Below are 20689 nucleotides of genomic sequence, written 5' to 3'. Positions count from 1 at the left end.
TTCAGGTGAGATTGTTTATTTAGGCTATGTACAATAGCGCTCGAATACACGATCCATGTTATACCTGTGTTAACATCTCTCTTTTTGTGAAAAATGCTCAAACTGCAAACAGCAACGCCAGACAATGTTCATGTAATTTACTGTACCGTTATACCACGAGGAGAGTGAGGCTGGAGCGATTAAACTCTGGGTTTTAGGAGCACAAGTCACAGCAGCGCAAGACAAACGAAACCGCCCAGTCCAGCCCAGAGCCACATTGCTAACAAGGGAAACTGCAGTGGGGGGTTTTTTTTTTTCGTTTTTTTTTCCCATTTGTTTTCTTTTTCTTTTCTTTTTTTTTTGGAAAGAGAGACTACTTCACCCGTTCAGGGAGATCACCGTTTATCTTCGTTTCCTACAAAAATATTGCACAAAAAATCTGAATATACAACAATTGTAGATAGTAAAGTAGCAGCCAGGTTATCTACAGAGCGTCACGCCTATTGCACAAAATGTGGCCATTCCTCCCGCTTGTCCTCCACTCCACCCAAACCAGTCAGTCCAGTCCAGTCCAGTCCCCCCGCCGTCCCAATTTGGTTATGTTCTCGTTCAGGGACTTTCGAGACCCTGCTACACCCTCAGAGCTCAAAGGAATTACACTCCAGTTGTTTGAAAAGGGACTTTGGCCTTGAGAGTGAATATACATTGCCAAACTTTTCCTTTCTTTTCTCTTCTTTGAGACTTGCTGCTGTAAAAAAAACAAAACAAAAAAAAACAGGACACTGCGACCGTTGCGGCCAAGTTGTCGCAGGCGATTTGCGCGGCGACCATTTTGTGCTGTGTATATTCAGTGGCATACATTCATTCGTATGAAAAATGACTTCCAAAGGCAAAGCATACACAATCACACTAGTCTGCACTCACTCAGAAAATGGGCTTCTCTCCCCCCTGCCCCCCCCCGGCAAATAATAAAATGTATTAAATGATACATACTGTATCTCATCAAAACGTTTTAGGCCATTTCGTGTCTGTCCCCCATCTAATTTACATAAATGTACAGTGCATTACAAAAACATGCCTCTTCCATTTGTGATTTCGCAATTTCCCTTTCATTGGAAGCTTGTACAGGCAATTCTCCTTGGTAACAGTCTGACGGTTCTGCCATAACCTTCGTACTGCATTTAGGCAGACATAGCATAATTGATTGAGGGGAAAATTACCCATTTGTTTCTGTTCTTATTTTGAATTTAAATTCCTATTATAGCATCTTTTATTCTACCATACCCTCCTAATCCATTTCCATCCCAAAAAAAGGTTCAGAACAGAGCGACACTTTAAGCAAGAGCATCACCATATACATAGACTATGCAGGCTACAGTAAATTATCGCAAGACAGCCACATACTGTATGTTGATACTGTCTGAATGATAAATAATTAATACAAATTAGAATAAAAAAAGTTAGTCTCTCCAACCCTGGTCCCCAGACTGTTTTTTTTTCTTTTCTTTTTTTTTTGCCCGTACAATTTCGACATGCAGTTGACTCGCAGTTTGCAGTTAAACACAGAAACTTAAAAAAAAAAAACAACAAGAAAAAACAAATACAATGAAGAACAGCAGTGATTTTTTTGTTTTAAAACCAGACAAAATGCGAACAAAGCATCCAATAAAAATGTGCCCACAAATACAGGTGACAGCATGGGTTAAAAATACAACACCAGAAAGAAACTACACATACAGTATTGGACATTGTTTCTCATTCCTTTCTTCTTTTCCAATAGGTTTATGGTATTGAGTTTGAGAACAAGAGGCTTGTCGCAACAACAAAATATATTTATTGATATATAAAGGTTATACTTCCAATATTGGTACCTTTCCAGAAAGTTAATGTGCGACACAGGAGTTAAAACGGCAATAATTCAGATTCTATGCATGAATATGACATTATGATCTTTAAAGTGCTGTCACACATGAAATACCACTATTTGGAGAACAAAAAACCCCCCCCAGTTTTTAGAGAACATGACAACTTGACAAGTATCCTATAGTTGCCTGGAGCTATACAGGCCCCCTGTGAGAAGGAAGTGCCTGTATAGCTACCATAGCTACTGTGGGATACTCCTAAAGTTGCCATGGTATGAAATACTCCAGTGCACCCAATTCGCATATCAACACCAGGGCACATGTTCATTAATCGTCTCAGAGTACTGAACTCGGATTAGATCTCCTCAGTCCATATCTTAGCCATGTCCATAATGAATAAAAAATGAACAAAACCAGCTAAAATGAGCTAAACCCCATCTTCAGTCAGCGCTCCTTCTCTACCTCCTACCTACGTTTTGTGAACATGGCCCCAGATTTTACATTAAACTGTGCTGCCAGTACCAACTGGTATGGATCAGCTGTTCCTTCCATTTTACCATAAAAAGAAAAAAAATTAGCTTATGAGGAAAAACGGCTATAATTCAGATGGGCTCTAAGTCTTGATTGGATCACCATGAATGTGCAAGCCCCACCCTGCCAGGCAGGGAGGGGGGAAAAAAGTAAAAAATAATTTGCTGTTGGTTACAAGCCTCGTGTCCTCAATGGTTTAAGGGAGTGCTTCCACACAGATCTGCTCCTCAGTAATGTCATCCAACAGCTGGACCTCCAAGGGACTGCCCATGTCGCAGTCGAATACCTCGGCCCCCATGAGAGCGTCTTCGGGGCCCCCCTTGGCCTTGAAGCCCGGCTGCTCGGATGGGGAGGTGCTCTCGAAGGCCTCCAGGTCCTCGATGCCGGCCCGGTAGTGGATCATCAGCAGGGTGAGGGCCTGGAGCCGCTCCCCGGACTTGGTGAGGGCGGTAGAGACGAGCGACTTCTTGCGGGAGTCGACAGTCTCGCGCTCCTCGTGCAGCAGGGCGTTGTTGTGCTCCAGCTCCTGGTCGATCTCCTGCTGGAGCTTGTCGAGCATCAGCTCCAGCTTCTGCGACCGCTCGTCGGTGGGCAACCCGCGGTAGAGGTCCCGGCCGATCTCCTTGACCGCGATGAAGACGCTGTCGTCCAGGCCCCCTTCCTTGCGGGCCAGCTTGGCCGCGCTGCCGGGGGGGCGCTTGGACGGGCTCGCCCCGGAGTAGGTCTCGGTGTCGCTGCTCTCGTTGTCCGAGGTGTTGGGCGTGTGCTTGGGGGAGGGCTCCACCGCTATGTCGGGGGCCTGCTCAGCCAGCCGGGACTTGGGCACCTGCCGCAGGTTAAGCAGGCGAGAGCTGGTGTTGATGATGTGGCGGGTCAGCCCCGTGGTCGCCCTGTTGATGGTGGACTTGGCTTCCGGGTCGCCGCCCCGTCGGTCCGCCCCCATGCAGAAGGGATGCTCGTTCAGACACTTCTCCTGGCACTTCTTGTGACACACATAGGCACAGATCATGCACTGGGAGGCCGCCTTAGTCCACACCTTCTTCTTGCAGTACTCGCACCAGGTGGGGTTCTGGAACTGGGTGTCCTGAAAGTTGTGCTTGACCTCCACGATCTGCATGGGGCTGTAGCTGAGCTCCTCGCCGGGCTGGAGGGGCTGCTGCTGATCGTCCTCCTGCAGGCTGCCCTCGCCCTCGCGCTCCACCAGCCCGCTCGAGTTCTCCGACTCGCCCTCGCTCAGGTAGGTGAAGTTGAGCGTCACGTCGCCGTAGCACAGCTTCTCGTTGAAGCCCTTGTGGGTGCTGAGGCTGCGCAGGGCGGTGCGGCTCACGCTGGCCCTGGGCTCCGGGGGCAACAGCCTGATGGTGGTCTGGAACTCCATCGAGGACGTGGAGAGGCACTCCAAGGCGATGCATTCAAGTTTCAGGCTCACGTGCCCCAAGCAGAGGAGGCAGCCCAATTTGAAAGGGTCCTTGCACCAAAGTGCGACGTTAAGGTACTTGTGATTGTTCTCCACCTCGAAGACCACAGAGGCCTTGCTCCACTTGGCCGCCTTGTCGCGGAAGACAGTCTCCGAGGACTCCCACGTGGGGTGGTCCTCCACGCTGTCTCTTGTGCTGCAGGAGCTCTCCGACACCTTGTCTTTGGCCAGGTCTTGCTTGCTGGGATTGACGGGGGCCGCCGGTGTTGGTGGTGGCGGCTCCTCGGCGGCGGGATCCGGCGGCTTGGCGGCCGGCTTCTCAGCGGGTTTGTCCCCATTGACGGCGGGCGGCGGGGGCCTCTCGGGTTTCTCCGGGGCAGGCTGCTCCCCGGCTTCTAGTAGGCTTTGGGTTTCTGAGGAGGCCGAGGTCAGCTTGATCTGCGGCCGCGGGGGCACGGGGGGGCGGCTGGGCGGAGGCGGGGGAGGAACGGTGGGCCGCTGGGGCCCTTCAGCCTGCTCGCTGCTTTTAGGGGGTGCAAGTTTGGGGGAATCTTTAGGCTGGGGCTTCAGGGGAGACTGAAGCCCGGCCAGATTCAGTTTGCGGTTCAAGATGGGCGAAATGCTGCCCAGAGGTTTTGCAGCGAGACTAGCCACGGTTCTTTTAGGGCTTTGGTTTATGCTGAGCAAAATGTCCTCCTTGACCTCAGCGCTGACTGGCTTGGGGTCCAGCATAAGCTCCTCAAACTCGGAGTCTACATCCTTGCTGTCGGAGGCATCCAGGGTGGTGATGGGAGCCGGGTCCTCCTCGTACACCGGCTGGGACAGGAAGCTTGGCTCCTCCAGCTGGCTGAACCCTTCCTGGAGAGTGCCCGAGGCGGGGATCTGGTGACGGACGGGCCTTTCATACAGCACCGTGACCTTGTCCCCGGCCTGCTTCAAGAGCTTCGGCACTTGCACAGAAGATGTCACTTTCACACCTGTCCGCAAAAAACACAGAAAAGGATGTCAGAGCCTGCACTGGGGGCTATTCAGTGTTTTTCAACAATGCGGTTTGGTACCATTGCTATCACTGTTACTGTGCCCTTCATGTTACGTTATTTGTTATATACTCCATCTGCCCATCCATCAATTATCCAACCCGCTCATTCCTGGTCGGTTGGAGCCTAGCCCAGAATGCATTGAGCAAGAGGCAGGAATGCAGCCTGGACATGCCATCAATCCATCACAAGGCACACAACATTTCTCAAATACTCATGATATAATTGCCACATATTTTAAATATATATGACATAAGTTAGAAAAGTAACGCCCTCCACAATCAATCAAACTGGAGCTTCAATCAAATTATGTGATTATGATTATGTGTTCAATAATTATGCATTCAATAAAAAATATTAAATACAAAAAGGACACTGTATTCCAAGCTCAATGAATCAACCCTAACAAATGAAAGAAAATGACACCAGTACCGCCCTTCATTCAGAAACATCATTTCATTTCAAGGATATAGATTTGATTTGAGATATGATTAAAGAAACCTTCATGCTGTCTGCTTAGCATAATTCCTAAATGTTCAGGAAGTGTCATAACTGCCTGCAACAGATTAAATAAATGGATACAGGATTAATGTTACTGTTCAATTCACAGCCATGTACTTTATAGAGACTTGCATACTGTAAATCGGCCCTTTAAATTGGTCCTCTGTAACTACCGACAGAAGACAGATTTAACAAACTTAAAAATGGATTTTGCATGTCAATTACAATTTATTCATGAGCCGAAGACCAGTCAACATGAATTGTGTTTAGGTGATAATCCGCCGTACAGTACCAAACCATTTATGACTGATCAATCCTCATCGAATTCTTGATAGCCAGTTATCTTGTCATGTGTTCAAATGTGAGTAATATAGACGCAGAAGTATACACAAAGTTGGTATCTCAACTACAGGATTCAAGACTGAACTACGGAGCCCAGTCAAAGCCAAAGCCATCAGCTGTAAACTCGGTGCATCCCAACGCTAAATCTGTCAGTGCGCCCTCTCTCACCGCTAATGGCGATGAGCCGATCGCCCCTCTGCAGGTCGGCCAGGGCAGCGGGGGAGTTGGGGGTGACCGTCTCGATGCTGACGTGCACGGCGTCCCCCTCGCTGGCCGGAACGTGTCGGAACGTCATGCCGAAGCTCTGGGAAGCGCCTTTGATCACCTCCGTCTGGAACACAAGGCACAGAGCACAGCATCCCGGTTAACGACGGACGTAAGGGTGCGGAATAGGGAATGGCATTCACGCAGTGAGTTAAACGGTGGTGGCTGCCAGATGCACAGCCACAAGTATGGATCTAGTCTATCGATTCACTATTCCTTTGTGCTGAAAACCAAAAATAAAAAGAAATACAGATGGAGTGTTTTTTTCTGGTAATATTTCCATCTACAGTCTGTATAATCCTGCTGATGAGATTATTTTTTGCTGTGTCACTGTGTAATACACTTTCCTTCAATAGCTCTTTGGGAGCTAAATGTTAGTCTGACTGAGTCTGACTGTAAGTTTCACTCCTCTATGAGCCAAAAGAATACACCAGGTCAGAACAACCCTCTTCCTGGAGATCTACTCTCCTGTACGTTTTCATTCCAACCAACTAAAAAAAAGCACACCTCAGCTCTCGTTCAGCTGCTAGCCTAATTAGTAGAATGAGGCGTGCCCAAATTAGGGATGAAATGAAAATGTACAAGATGGTACATCTCCAGGAACAGGATTGGTTTGATTCCCCCCTCCACCCTCAAACCCGGAGTAAATAATGGAATGGACGACTGGGACAGGCTTGCGTTCGATTTTTAAAACAAAAATTATTATTATAAATAAAGAAAATAAAAATAAAAATAATACAATGACATCATTTGGAAACACTTTCTGTCTCAACAACACTACAGACTGAGACATAACAAGGACACAGATTTTTTTTAATCCCTAGGAGCCTGAGGTTAATCGTGTTTACACTGAGTAACACTGTCTACTTTTCTCACTGCCAAGAGTTTTTGTGCAAGCAATCTGAAATGATGGCTCAGCTGGGAGCCCAGTGTTTCAACTGCAGGATATTTATTTACTCAGTTACTCAGAGTACTAATCACTTGACTTCTCTCCAGAACAAACAATAAGTGTGCAAACAGGGAACCCTGATATGACAGCACTAATGAACGTGCATTTTAGAGCGAACATGTGTAATTTATACAGCCGCACACTTATCAGGGAGCTGAGAAAGGCAGGGAAATCTCCATCGACCAAAGCCTGCCCCCAGTTTTGTGATAAGCTTGGTGACAGTGTTGTTATTGATTACACCCTGATAGCTCTTTTCCACCCAGTGCTGTCTGATGTTTATAAAAGCAAGGACCTATGGTTTAGTATTAATCTGTCATGCTGACAAAGTCCTGTCCTAACTTATGTCATCTTGTACACAGTCCAGAGACTATGCTGAGTCAATACGCATCCATCATTAAAAAGGCTACAAAGCACACTGTCTGGCATGATTCAAGACTACCTGTATTACGCAGTTCCATAAAAGCGTGGAGGCACTGTTGCCATTGGGTGGAGACTCCTCTAATGCGGTTGAATTAGCTGTATAATCACAGTACGTTCCACAGGGAAAATGAGCCACAGCCAATGTAGCTGGTTCCAGAAAAGGCTACATCCGACCAGCAGGAGAAATAACGTTGCGGCTGACTGTGTGCCATAATAGCAATGAGCTAAGAAACCATGGTCTAATATGTTTTGTCTGATTTGTAAGACATCAGCTTAAGTCGTCGCTTTCCACACAGGCCATTTAGCTAGCGACTTAACTGACATAGACACATGATTGTATTCAGTTAGGTAGACTTTAGTTAAACGCTAGCCACTGCTGCTAACATAGTGGCAACGCGGTGGATTTCAGACTGCTCTAGCCTGCCCGCACAATTCTGTAACATTAACGCACACACTCACAACACATACTGCATCAATTCATTGTCGCTTTTATTTTTATCAGACATCTAAGTCTTTTGAAAGAGCTTCCTGCCCAGCAGAGGAAATACGCTGGTAAATCTCCCAAAAATATAAGTTAGTACTGTGCATTGCGACCCAGCTATCATGGCCAGCCAGCTGACGTACAAAACTGAATTTAGTTAGCTTATAATGCAGCAGCTAATTAATGTTACTGAAAGCTGGCCAGCCACTTGATTAATGGTTAGCCACGGCTAATCTATTGCAAATCCAGCTCACCACTGTAGTAACCAATAGTCTCCCCGTGCCCTGCCTCCTCCTTCTACTGGATCATAGTGCATGAGTTCAGTGTATTGGACACATGCTTTTCAGATACAACACAGAAATATAAAATGCCCAAGCAGGTTTTAGAATAACAAATAACAAAGAAAAACAAAGCACGCAAGCAAGGTACTGGGCAGACACAGGTTACCAGTGCATAACAGCAACAAGTCATTCAAGGTATAATATCATCTGAAAAGAGAACAAGCTCTGAAGATGGGTCAGGAATTAGTCGATAAGCATGTGTAAGAAAAATGAAATATTTTTCCAACAATGATGCATCTTTCATTGTATAAAACAATTTGCACACCTGACCATGTAGACCACAGGTGCTGGGGACATGCAAAGGGCAAAAATAAAACAATAACTCCATAACACTGTGTCTCCTGCTGTGTTTGCAACTTTTATTGACTGAAAGAAATGACTTACGTTTCGGACATATCTGTCCTTTGTCAGAGTCATAGAGTGAATGATAAAATGTCCTCTTATAAAGACTTCCAATGATAGTCCCATGACTGGTGATCAACCAATGGCATCAATACAGTTCCTTCAGGAATTCACTACTGCCAACATGTAGAGAAGTGCAAAGACTATACTCTATACATACATATATCCTACACACATGCACCTATACATAAACATACTGTGAAAAAGATCAAATATAAAATCATATAAAATACCACAGCCTTCCCTGTCCCCCGATGGAAAATACAGGAAACCCCCACAAATTCTACTTGGCTACAAACTACGTATTTGGCGTGCTTGTGGTTTTGTGAGGGACAAATGTACAGTATCCCTGTTCAGACGATGCAAAACCTGCAGGAACGTACAGAAAGTAAAGGCTTGCATATTGCACCTGTCAATGAGATGGGATGAATACAACAGTAGATCTTTCCAAAAAATAATGGGCTTCTGTGAGCTAATTACTAGGTAAGAATAACCCATAATTACAGGTAATGTTTACCCTGAGGTCAACCAGCTGCCTCAATCACTGTCAGACTAAAGTCCCACGGTACATAGTACACCTGTTCAGTCTTTAGTCACCTGTATTATAGCCTAGAACAACACCTGAGAATTTACATACAGTAACTATACATTATCATAAAAAGACAGAGCTATGAAGGTATTATCAAGGCATAGCCCTGTTGGCTGAGAATCAGGTGTCTTAATCACCTGTATTACAGCCTAGAACGACACCTGAGAATTTACATAAGTATACATCATCATAAAAAGACACCTGATTCTCAGTCGACAGAGCTCTGACTTCACAATACCTTCATCAAGGTGGACATACTACTGATTTCCATAATGATGTTAAAACCACCAATTAACTGAAATTAAGTAAAGTTTTATGGAGTGTGAAAAATGTTTTAAAAGTTTGTAAAGTACAATATGAAACAATTTTTTAAAATATTTTCTTTTCCTTTTGATTCAACAGGGTATTGTAATAAACCTGTTCACCAAATATTAAGAGCAGGCTACCTGACAGATCCCATGTAATATTTATCCAATTTGATCTTGAATTTAATTAGAATGTTTTCTGGAGGGGGAAAAAAAGATGTCAACTAGACATGTCGTATTACGCGTACAGAAAAATTACCTTTGCCTTACAAGTCAATGTATGCAAAAGCTTTACAAAAAAAAAAAAGTTCATGGTGTGACTGACCCTGGTACACTACTGAAGGAGGGACTGAATATGACGACAGGGGAGGCCTTGCAGAGAGACGGGAGATGAATAACTCTAATAATGCAGCTGTCATTTGCTGTAACTCTTGAAGAGGGTGCTGATTGAGTTACGTGGGGAATGAAGAAGCACCAGATATATGCAAACTGGCAACCAGAGCGCCCCAATTTGCAAAGGCTGGAGGATATTTGCCTCGGAATCCCTCTTCTGAAAGGATATCAGCCTCAGAATCCCTCTTCTGAAAGGATATCAGCCTCAGAATCCTGCCTCTGAGAGTATTTCAGCCTCAGAATCCCCCCTTAGAGAGGATTTCAGACTCAGAATCCCCCCCTTAGAGAGGATTTCAGTCTCAGAATCCCCCCTTAGAGGGGATTTCAGCCTCAGAATACCCCCCCTTAGAGAGGATTTCAGACTCAGAATCCCCCCCCTGGAGAGGATTTCAGTCTCAGAATCCCCCCTTAGAAAAGATATCAGCCTCAGAATCCCTCTTCTGAAAGGATATCAGCCTCGGAATCCCTCTTCTGAAAGGATATCAGCCTCAGAATCCTGCCTCTGAGAGGATTTCAGCCTCAGAATCCCCCCTTAGAGGGGATTTCAGCCTCAGAATCCCCCCTTAGAGGGGATTTCAGCCTCAGAATACCCCCCTTAGAGAGGATTTTAGCCTCAAAATCCCCCCTTAGAGAGGATTTCAGTCTCAGAATCCCCCCTTAGAGAGGATTTCAGACTCAGAATCCCCCCTTAGAGAGGATTTCAGACTCAGAATCCCCCCTTAGAGAGGATTTCATACTCAGAATCCCCCCTTAGAGAGGATTTCAGACTCAGAATCCCCCCTTAGAGAGGATTTCAGACTCAGAATCCCCCCTTAGGGCACAAACAGTTATCTGATGTGTCACCAATAAAGTTCTCAGTCGGAACAGGATTCAGCTGAGGACAGAATAACATGGCACCTAAAAAAAAAGAAAATTACAAGAACTGCCTTTCACAACCGGAAAAACAGTGATCTCACAGGCTGTTCCTGAAAACATGTGACTCTGCCATGCAAAGCAACAGGTACAGACCTACGGGCTGGACTACGCGCGCCCTGCAGACGTCACAGGTGGGGATGAAAGGCAGAACACGCCCTCCTCCAGTGATGGAAGACAGAACGAACCCACACTACCGTAAAGCTAGCCTTGACCTGATTCTGGGTCATTAGGATAGCACTGTAAGAAGACTGGTGTGGGTTTGTCACGCTGAACCACCCCTGCCTGTGCTGCCATATTTACTCCCAGCCAGGCCAGGCGGATAAAAAAGAAATTGTAGGTCTATAGACGTATCAGTCTTCTTCAAAGTACACAGGGCAATAGTTGCTTCAATTTCCACACTGGTGGCCTTTACAAAAGGGAGAGCAGTCTGAAATAATACGTTGTTGTTTGCCAAGTTTCAGGAAAGGAGGAGGGGATTCAAGGAAAGGCTTCAAATGAGCACAGAATCAGGCCTGAAGAAGGCAATTAAGCTCCAGTGAGAAGCAGTGCAGGCCGAACGGGGCCACAGGGACAGAAGGGCAGGAGAGCGAGGAACACAACCATGTCAACTCCCCTTTCATCTGAGTCGCCCCTGCCTCTAACAGGCACCCGAGGCCTGGTCACGCTGGCTGGGTGTGTGTCCGGACATCCACCTCCGTTATGCCTGGGCTATTTTCCCGGGTGAAAACACAGAACACCCTCAAATTTTACAGATAATCAAAGATGAAATACCAGTCTTTTGTTTGGGTTTTTTTTTTTTTTCTTTTTTTTTTCAAAACAAATTATTAATGATTAGGCCTCATAATACCTCAAATGTTTGCAGTCATTTATATTTCCCCTTAAATGAGTGTGAAGAAAGGGCACTCAGGGTGTATACAGCCATACTGTATCCGCTGTCTGGGAGAGCAGAGGAGCACCTGGATGTGTGGAAAAGTGTGCCTAATGACGCCTCCCGTGTCCACGCCATTGTCTGAGACCCAGCACAGGAAGACTGATCCTCCCAGGCACGTACAAAAGACAGCATCGAGCGGCAATTACGGGCGATTTGCGAGGATGAACGCCGACTAAAGGGCAATTACAGAGACAGGGGGAGAGGGAGGGGGGGTAGAATGGCTTTGCATTTATCCCAGCCAATAACGGCAGGGAGCAGGTAAACAGATGCTCTCAGTCAAAGCGTGAGCTTCACCACGAGACGTCAATTTACCCCAATGAGGCTCTGCTCCACGAGGCTGCAAACAGTCTCCCTCTCTCATCCTCCCTCTCTCTCCCCTCTTCCCTCTCTCTGGCTCTCCTCTCTCTTCTCCCTCTTCCTTCTTATGTCTCTCCTCTCTGTCTCTCCTTCTCCACTCCTCCCTCTCCACTCTTCCCTCTCGCTGTCTCTCTCTCTCCTCTCTCTCTTCCCTCGCTCCTTCTCTAAGTCTCCCTCTTGCTCCCTCTCTCCCTCTCTCTTCTCTGTCTCTCCTATCCTCTCGGTCTCCCTCTCTCCCTTTGTCTTTCTCCCTCCCTCACTCTCTCCCTCGCTCCTTCTCTAAGTCTCCCTCTCGCTCTCTCTTTCTCTCTCTCTCCATTAGCAGAGCCCCCCCTCCCCCTCCCCCTCATCTCCTCTGAGGAATATTTCAGGTATTGATCACATTACCTTCCTTTCAGTCTGTTTCTCCAACATGCGCCAATCCCATCGAGAAAACAAGGCAAATATGCAAAGAACACACACCAGTGCAACAGGCACGTTCCCAAGCTTTTCCAATGGCTCATAGGTGAAGAACACACACCAGTGCAACAGGCACATTCCACAGCTTTTCAGATGGCCCAGAGGAACAATTTTATAAAAACTGAGGCGTAGAAAACGAATCTCCGGCTGAAGATAAAATTACTGTTTGCAAAGGCTATTTTGGCAAAATTTCACAGATTCTTCACAGTCATAGGATGTTGCTTTCAAGATTCTTAAAATGGTTCAAGAAACTGCACCATACAGGTGACTCCGATCTTACTGTACTGCCTGCCTAAAACATTACTCAGCCATTTTTGTTTTATTTATTTAAATCATCAGTACTAACACATCAGGACACATTTCATTGCATACATACAAGTGTTCAGAATATGTATCATGGCCTGTTCAAAAAGTCTGGTACTGGCAGCCTAAACTGATTATTCATAAATAAAAACAAAGATGGCTGTCCTTAACCAAAACCACAGCGGGGCCAAGCCGTGGGTGGCAAATCCATCGCATCACCTTTCAAAGCCCCTTTTCACCAATGGCATCGCCCCGTCACCTTTCCTCAAGCTCTGTTCAAACACGCCAAACCCACAGCACACACAAAGCCGCTATGTTATCGTTTTTTTTTTTTTTTTTTCGCTCCCCCTCGTAGCACCAACCCACCCCCCCCCCCCACACACACCCACCCGCCAACATGATTGTATGCTCCGCTAAACTAGCACTGCCTTTGAACTAAATGCACAAAGACATCAAATTGCGTTCCGCAATTGAAGAGACAGGCCGTCTGGCGGGGCCCGGCGCAGTGAGAAACAAATGACCCACGCTGCAGATGCCAGGAGAGAGAGTAAACATGCCAACCGACATCAAAGGTCAGTCGGCCCCGGCCCGGCCTGCCCACCCGCTCGGAGGCTGCACGCGTGTGCGTCCGTGTGCGGGCGCGGTGATGCGCCCCCCGTGTTGACTGAAGCCATTGTGCGTGCGGGGGGACGGCGGCCTAATGTACACACCTGTTGCCCCGGACGACGGCGCCGTTTGATTGCCGTGAAAAACGCGAGGCCGATTTGCATACCGTGGGCTCCGGCCGCAGCCAGGGGCCGTCAGAAGTGCAAATGGGCCATTGTGCGCCTCCCCCTCCCGCCTGCGTGGGGCGCACACAATGCGGAACTTCTGCGCCCGTCACCGCCGTCTCACACGTGCGCACACTCACGCACGCACAGGCCAGGTCACCAGGCCAAGAGAAAGACGAGATCCCCATCCCAGCTGATCACATTCTGGCCAATAGCAGTCTAGAGCATATCCCAGCCAATCACAATATAGATGGGATCCTGGCAAATTAAAATTGAGAGTGGCTGCCTGACCAATAGCAATCTAGAGTGGATGTCTGATCAATAACAATCTAGAGCATCTTCCAGATAATCACAATATAGACGGGATCCTGACCAATTAAAATCAAGAGTGGATGCTTGACCAATAGCAATCTAGAGCGTATCACAGCTAATCACAATATAGACGGGATCCTGGTCAACTAAAATCAAGAGTGGATGCCTGACCAATAACAATCTAGAGCATATCCCAGTTAATATAGAATGAGATGATAGGGTAGGTAATCCCTCTTAACTAATTAAGAAAAATGAACATCTTGTTAAAATTATTGTATTGCTACTGTAGTTGGAATGAAAACCAGCAGATACGGAGATGCTCCTGGGCTGTGATAGGGAACCACAGATCGAGAGTCTCCCAGCCTGTCACAACCTAGAGAGGACCTCCCATCAATCACAATCTAGAGTAAGGATCACAGACTAATCATTCAGCTTTCAATACTCTTTTCAAAAAGCCACACAGATTAATTATGCAATTTATTGAGTAAGGTAAGGAGCAATTTATTTCAATATGTATTCGCATATGAATGATTTTGAATAAATATCTTTTATGGGAAAATATGTGTTAAATTACATTACAATCTGTAATCAGTTTGACAAAATGTGGCATTTAACACAGAGGAGTAGCAATAATATAACCCAAACCCATTTTATGTTTTATGTGACTAAACAGCATGAAAAATTGGAAGATGCAATGAGGTCAAATTTATCATAGTTTTTTCCTCCACTGATGCAATCGAGTTATAATTTATCCCCATTTCCTTAATCAATTTGAGATCATAGAAACGGCAAAATAATGACAATGCTACATTAGTCTTTTAAAAACTTTGTTGCAGCCTGTGCAACCAATCAAATCTTATGGTCACAAATACCCCTCCTCAAAGGGTGTTAGAGCGCATACCTGGCTCAGGCCAGGGTATGACTGGAATACAGAACGATCAGTTTGTGGAGCCATATTACATAGAGGGTGGAAAGCAAAAATCACTCCGCAAGTGTGACAATAACAGATTCGATAAGGGACCGTGTCAAAACTGCTCGACTCAACATTTCCATAAAAAAAACAACAACCCGTGATCACCGATTCAAAACCTGCAACAAATTGCTGAATTTATACAGGTGATCGTAGCTTGTTTTCCCTTATAGCACGGTGGCCGGAACAGTATTTAAAAATATTTTTAGCACCAACAAATTATTTTTATTCCATTTTGAAATAGAACAATCACAACGACCCCGCTATAGACCATAGCGTTTATATTGTGGCCGAGATTCGTTTGAAGGCAGAGCTGCAATGACCCCCTAATCTCGTTACCATCGACTGAGGGAACAGGCAGCTTTTCTTCATCACCTTTGAAAAACAAATAAGATTTGTGGCGACTGAACAGATGCAAATAGCACTATAAATGACCCTCCTCTCTTCCATATGTGGGAGAGCAAAAAAAGTTGAGAGGATGATGTAAGAAATACATATCATATAATATACACAAATATATATCAGTGCTCAGAAATATAGATGGGTGTAGGCAATTGTACTTACTCCACAAAATTGCTCTCTTACTACCAAAATTGAATAATTAAAAAAAATATTTTATATATTTAAATATTAACTACAAAACATGATGAACATACACTTGCAATAAAAGAGCAAACCTTCCCATTTAAAAAAACTTACAGTTTTTCTTTGATTTATGTAAGCCAATGAATCTCCACTAAAATTAAATGTATGCCTTGTGAAATACATGAGATATTCATGGACACCAACTCTGAAATATTTTGGCCCAAAAGTGTATCAGAAATACTACTGCCAGCATCAGGGCAGGGTGTTTGTTTCCATTCCACCGTCTGTGGCACCCAGTTAAGATGCCATTTGAAATCATGTAGGAGGACATTATTTACTTCCATTTTTTTTATTTTACACAAGAAAGTAAATTCGCTGTGTAAAAATTGTGCTACCGTAGTGCTACCGTAGAGGCATTTTTTTGTTTATTGGAAAGTTTTACAGTTATGCTAGCAATCTATGTGTATGTTTCTTTTGCGTTATAGCTATGCAGCCTAGCACAATATTATTATTAATAATATTAAAATATTATTACTCTAAACAACAACATAAGCAAATCATTTTTATTTCTTTTTGCAGTTCACTCAACAATACATAATTTTTAAATATGATTATTTATTTTTTATTCATAATTTTGGAGTGCCTGCACACAAAATGCCAAAGGCCAATATAATAACCCTCCCATGTCAGAGGTCGTTTGTGACCTTTAGGTCATAAAAAAATGACCACCACCTGCTACAACAAGTATGCTTCAAACTGGGATTTCAAAACCCCAAGAACATCTTATATTTATATACACAAGAAGCGCATCCCATGATGCACTGTTCATGTATTTTTCAATGCCCTCATTTTAGCAAGTGGTGGAGGAGAGGTTGAGGCAATTTAGATACTAAAAGCTCTCTGTATTTGAATGGATCTATGGGAATTGGGGGGTGGGACTAGATTCAGCTGCAAATTACACTGATACAGTACGGAGCACATTAGTTGGCTGAATGGCTTTAAGCCATCAAGGGTCCGAGGTATCAGACCAGCCCAAACAACCGTGCAGCTACTAGATATACAGAAGATACTTCAAGAGTTGTTTCTCCTGAATCATTGAGTTGAACTCAATGGAAGAATTATTCAGGAGAAAAAATTGCAACCCCCCCAATTTCCATAGAGAGCCATTCAAATGCAAAGCGGTATTAGTTATACTCGTAAAACAACCTGAAAATGTCAATAGCCTGGTGATGCTGTTGGACATCAGGAAGTCATGACATGCAAAAGATATGCAACCAAATACAAAACATTACTATTTTAATCTACTACGTTAATTTGTCCCAAACATTACGTTTGTATGTATAAAATGTGCTGTAATTACTACATGGTGAAACCAAAATGTGTAAAAATACCATAAAATATGAGTTGAGAAGCTTCAATTTATTTTAATCATTTGATTACAAACGAGAAAATAAAACAGTACTCAGACTTTTTAAAAAGGCAATGCATTGCAACAAAAACATTATAGCAAGGGATTTCAGATGCATCTGTTGTAGCTCTCTCCGCAATACAGAATCTCAACACACTTTCTCCATAAGAGTTTTTTCTTTCATAAATGCCCAGCCAGGAGCCCCTCTATCAGAACGAAGCAGTTTTACCCCGTTTGGAGTATCTCGCCGGAGCGTAAGCAACCACCGGTTGCATGCGAGCGGTGCTCGTACACGAAGGCAGTTTAGGGCCAGAGAATGGTTTTCCAGCTACCGCCTGCCCGGAAATGTAATCTAATACCACGTCAGATGGATTTGTGTATGGTTATAGGGTACGAGTCCCTTCCAGGCAAACAGACAGTAATTCGCTGCCATGTCCAATTAGCGGCACCGCGGGTCTGGACAGCCGGAGGGAGCGGGTTGGTATGGGCACCCGTCCACCTTGATCAGCACCCCTGACGAAGGGCTTCAGCGCCACGGCCGAAACTAGCCTCTTAAGTGAGTTAGGTCAAATCTAACGCGTTGACCCCGGTGATGGGGGAGGTTCGGCGGTAATGGGGTTTGGGAGCGATGCGGATGGCTTCTCTGCAGTCCATTTCCCCAGACGCCGGGAGGACGGTCGCGGACCGGCACGGCAGAACGGGTTCACAGGGTCACGGATCGGAGCGAGCTCTCGTACGCGGAGGAGAAGTCCGTTCTTTCCGACTCCATCCGACCGCTGGCTGTCGCCGTACAGGACAGCCATTTGCCACGGTACGTCTGCTCAGCGTGACTGCAGTTAAAACCTTCTGCCTAACTGCGCACACGCCAGACCTCCTGCTCCAATGCACGAAGCTATCAAATAAAGATTTGTCACTGCTGGGATTTATTTTTAATTTTTATATACGGATGAATACGTATTAAATTCCATTTAAAACTTGTTCCCATTTTCACTGAAAGATAAATTCACTAAAAGTTTCCAAGTGAATTGCTCCATTTCCTTCATGGGGATGTACGTGACACTTGTTAGACATGCAAAATCTGAGTCTGCAGATGCAAGGCATTTTATTTTACTACAGAGTCCTTAATATGAATTTCAGTTATTTTATTTGACTATTTTCACATGACATGGTTTGTGTGATAGAAGTTATAATTCTCAAGTTGTTACCATTGTTCACATAGAGGTTCAATTGAAGAAAATACGAAAAACTTATCTTAGTACCTTCAGAAAACAACACTGATGAAAATGATTAACTTGGCATTTGCAAAGCAAAAAGCAATAATAATGAATTAGGTATAAAAACCACACATTTGTCACCATCTCTAAATACCAGACTGTCATATTCGCCCTTTAATCATATGAAATGTGCCAATAATATTTAATTAGTCTTACAATTTCTAGAGTTTCCACATTTGTATTAATCAGCACAGATTACAATTTCCGTAAACAGCCATAAATTAAATAAATGACACTCGAATGACAGATGTTGGCAACCATTTCAGCAACGTGTGAATTGTGATGACCTATTCAGACCCGATTGCTTATTTTGCTGAACACCTTTTTTGAAGGTCGTTGGAAGGTAAGAACAGAGAAGCAGAAAGTGTTTATATTTACAGCCTGATTAACAGTCTGATTAGAGTGACTGACCAGCGTTTGTGTTGCAAATAAAAATACATTTAAAATCCCATCGGCACAGAGAAAAAAATTTATCTCATTGATGTCTAAATTTATGCTTTCACATGCCATCTAGAGCCATTTGAATTTTCATGTAGGCAATTGCTTATGAAGGAGGACTGCTCACAACAGAACACAAAGAAGTTGTTATGGAGACAGGACATATAAAAAGGTGCTCTTGTGCTTTCTAATTTGCACTTAAACATACAGCCACACAATTCTTCAGTCTGGCCCAAATAACACCCAGACCTCCACTGCTTTCCCATTACCCTTCACCCCCCAAAAAATACGCCCGTCATTAAATGCCATTTTGTTCAGCGTCGATTAAAAAAAGAAAGCACACTACAAATGTATTAAAACACCCTTTCTTCTTGCCCAAATCACCCCTCAAAGGCAATTTCTTAACCCTCACTCAAAACGGACCTCTTTGCTTATCATGTTGGTATTTAAACCCTCCCTCCCCCCATGTTTAACCCTAACTACAAGCATGTCAATCAAGCGGCAGCCTCAGACGTGTGATCCAATCGCATTCTTCGGCGCTTTTGAAGTGGTGAGCCATGCCACAAAGTAAATACGCTCCCGTCTGTTTATTCCAGTATTAACATCCTGTACAAACTATGGCATTTAACAGAGCGATGAGTTCTGCGGTCTACGTTTCCGGGAGGCACAGCGAGTTCTCATGTCCCCATTATAAAATAAGCCAATGGAATGTCACTCAAGACCACAGCACCTAGAAACACCGCACACAGCTCAAGCCCTCCATCTTTCCATCCGTCTTCACTTAAGGACACGCCTACAACGGACTGTAACATTATTGCACATATTGTACGGATCCATTGTCAGAAATTATCTTATGACGTGATTTATACAGCGGATAAATCAGAAAATAAGAAAAAAATTAACTGTAGAAATGAGAGCCTTTATTGGTTAAGTTTAAACGCGATCAGGTTAAATGACAAAGATGGTTAAATGGCCCTGTGCACATTAGAAAGTGGTAAGGTTTTCCGTCCAACTATGCGCTCACTTTGCCTCCTCAACCTGAAAGCATTACTCTGCATGCTGCGATCAGTTACTCTTTTTTTTGGTTAGGGCCCAAAACAGTCTGATTGGTGAGGGCCAGTGCCCGGGGGAAGCTGAATTTGGGTCTTAATGAGTGCCTGGGGCAGGACGTTTTCGTCAGGAGGGAGGAGGTCAGTAATGTGCCGTTGTGGTTATCGGTCATGCACAGCAACGTCTGTCAAATCAGCCTCTGATGCGATTCCCACAGACCTATTGACTGCAGACTCACTGGTCACAGGAAACCGCCAGTGAAAGCCGCTCTTCTTATCCTCGCCTGGAAAGCGAATGAACCGTTATTTTGCTGCGTGTTTGATACACTCCCCTGTTCAGCTTTCATCACACTGATATTGAACCCGGCCACACAAAAACAACAAAAGATATTGCTTTGGATCAGGCTTGCCTTTATTTCAAGGCCAAACGTTGTTGAATAGAATGCCAATATCTCTATATCGTAGGCGCAGAGGTTGCTGGCCCCGTCGTGGGAAATTTTCCCCGCCCGGCCGAATGCGAAGGCCGCTGGAACATCAAACAGCGTCCGGTCGAGCGCACAAAGGGGCCGAGGACGCGCGCCGCCTGACGAGCCACTGACAGCCACGTCAGGGACATTTCCACGGAAACGTGCGGACAGAGGCGGGGGGCTGTGGGTGGAAGATCGCGCAGCGAGACTCAGGTACAACAAGGGGGTCTGATCTGAAGGGAAAACACTGAGTCACCTAATCACACAGGCTGATAAGTACGGGCTGAGCTGGGGTATGGAACCTTTATGAGGAAATTAAATATACACGCGGCTGGGCCACGTGCTGCCACCTACAGGCGACATGGTTCAGGAACATGGCTGTTCTCAATAGAAAGCATTTGTTTTGGTACAGATAATCGTGTTTGGGGCTCACAGTGAAAAGCAAAAACTGAAAAAGAACAGTCCAAGAGCAAAAATGTCCAACAAAAGTACACTGATGACTGAAAAAAAAAACACACACGAGAACACGTGTTATATAAACAAGGTTGCTTTTTTCCCCACATTAGCCTCTTAAGACAATTACTGTATATGGTTTACCCATGTTTTTGTTATTTCACCAAAGTGTGGAACAGAAAGGA

General features: G+C 44.8%; 1 protein-coding gene across 1 annotated transcript in view; it reads right to left on the bottom strand.

The window, feature by feature from the left end:
* The window catches only part of pdzd8 (PDZ domain containing 8), a 60231-nt gene continuing 39542 nt past the window's right edge, over nt 1-20689 (bottom strand). The window contains exons 4-5 of the mRNA XM_061228432.1: nt 5838-6000; nt 1-4766 (exon numbers count right to left, since the gene is read on the bottom strand). Coding sequence (XP_061084416.1) covers nt 2569-4766; nt 5838-6000 — 2361 coding nt within the window. The 3' untranslated portion in view covers nt 1-2568. The remainder of the gene's footprint in view (nt 4767-5837; nt 6001-20689) is intronic.

The sequence above is a fragment of the Conger conger genome, chromosome 18 (genome assembly GCF_963514075.1).
Source record: "Conger conger chromosome 18, fConCon1.1, whole genome shotgun sequence".
Taxonomy (NCBI): Eukaryota; Metazoa; Chordata; class Actinopteri; order Anguilliformes; family Congridae; genus Conger; species Conger conger.
The sequence above is the reverse complement of the archived record's forward strand: the minus strand, read 5'-3'. Positions and strand labels throughout refer to the sequence as shown.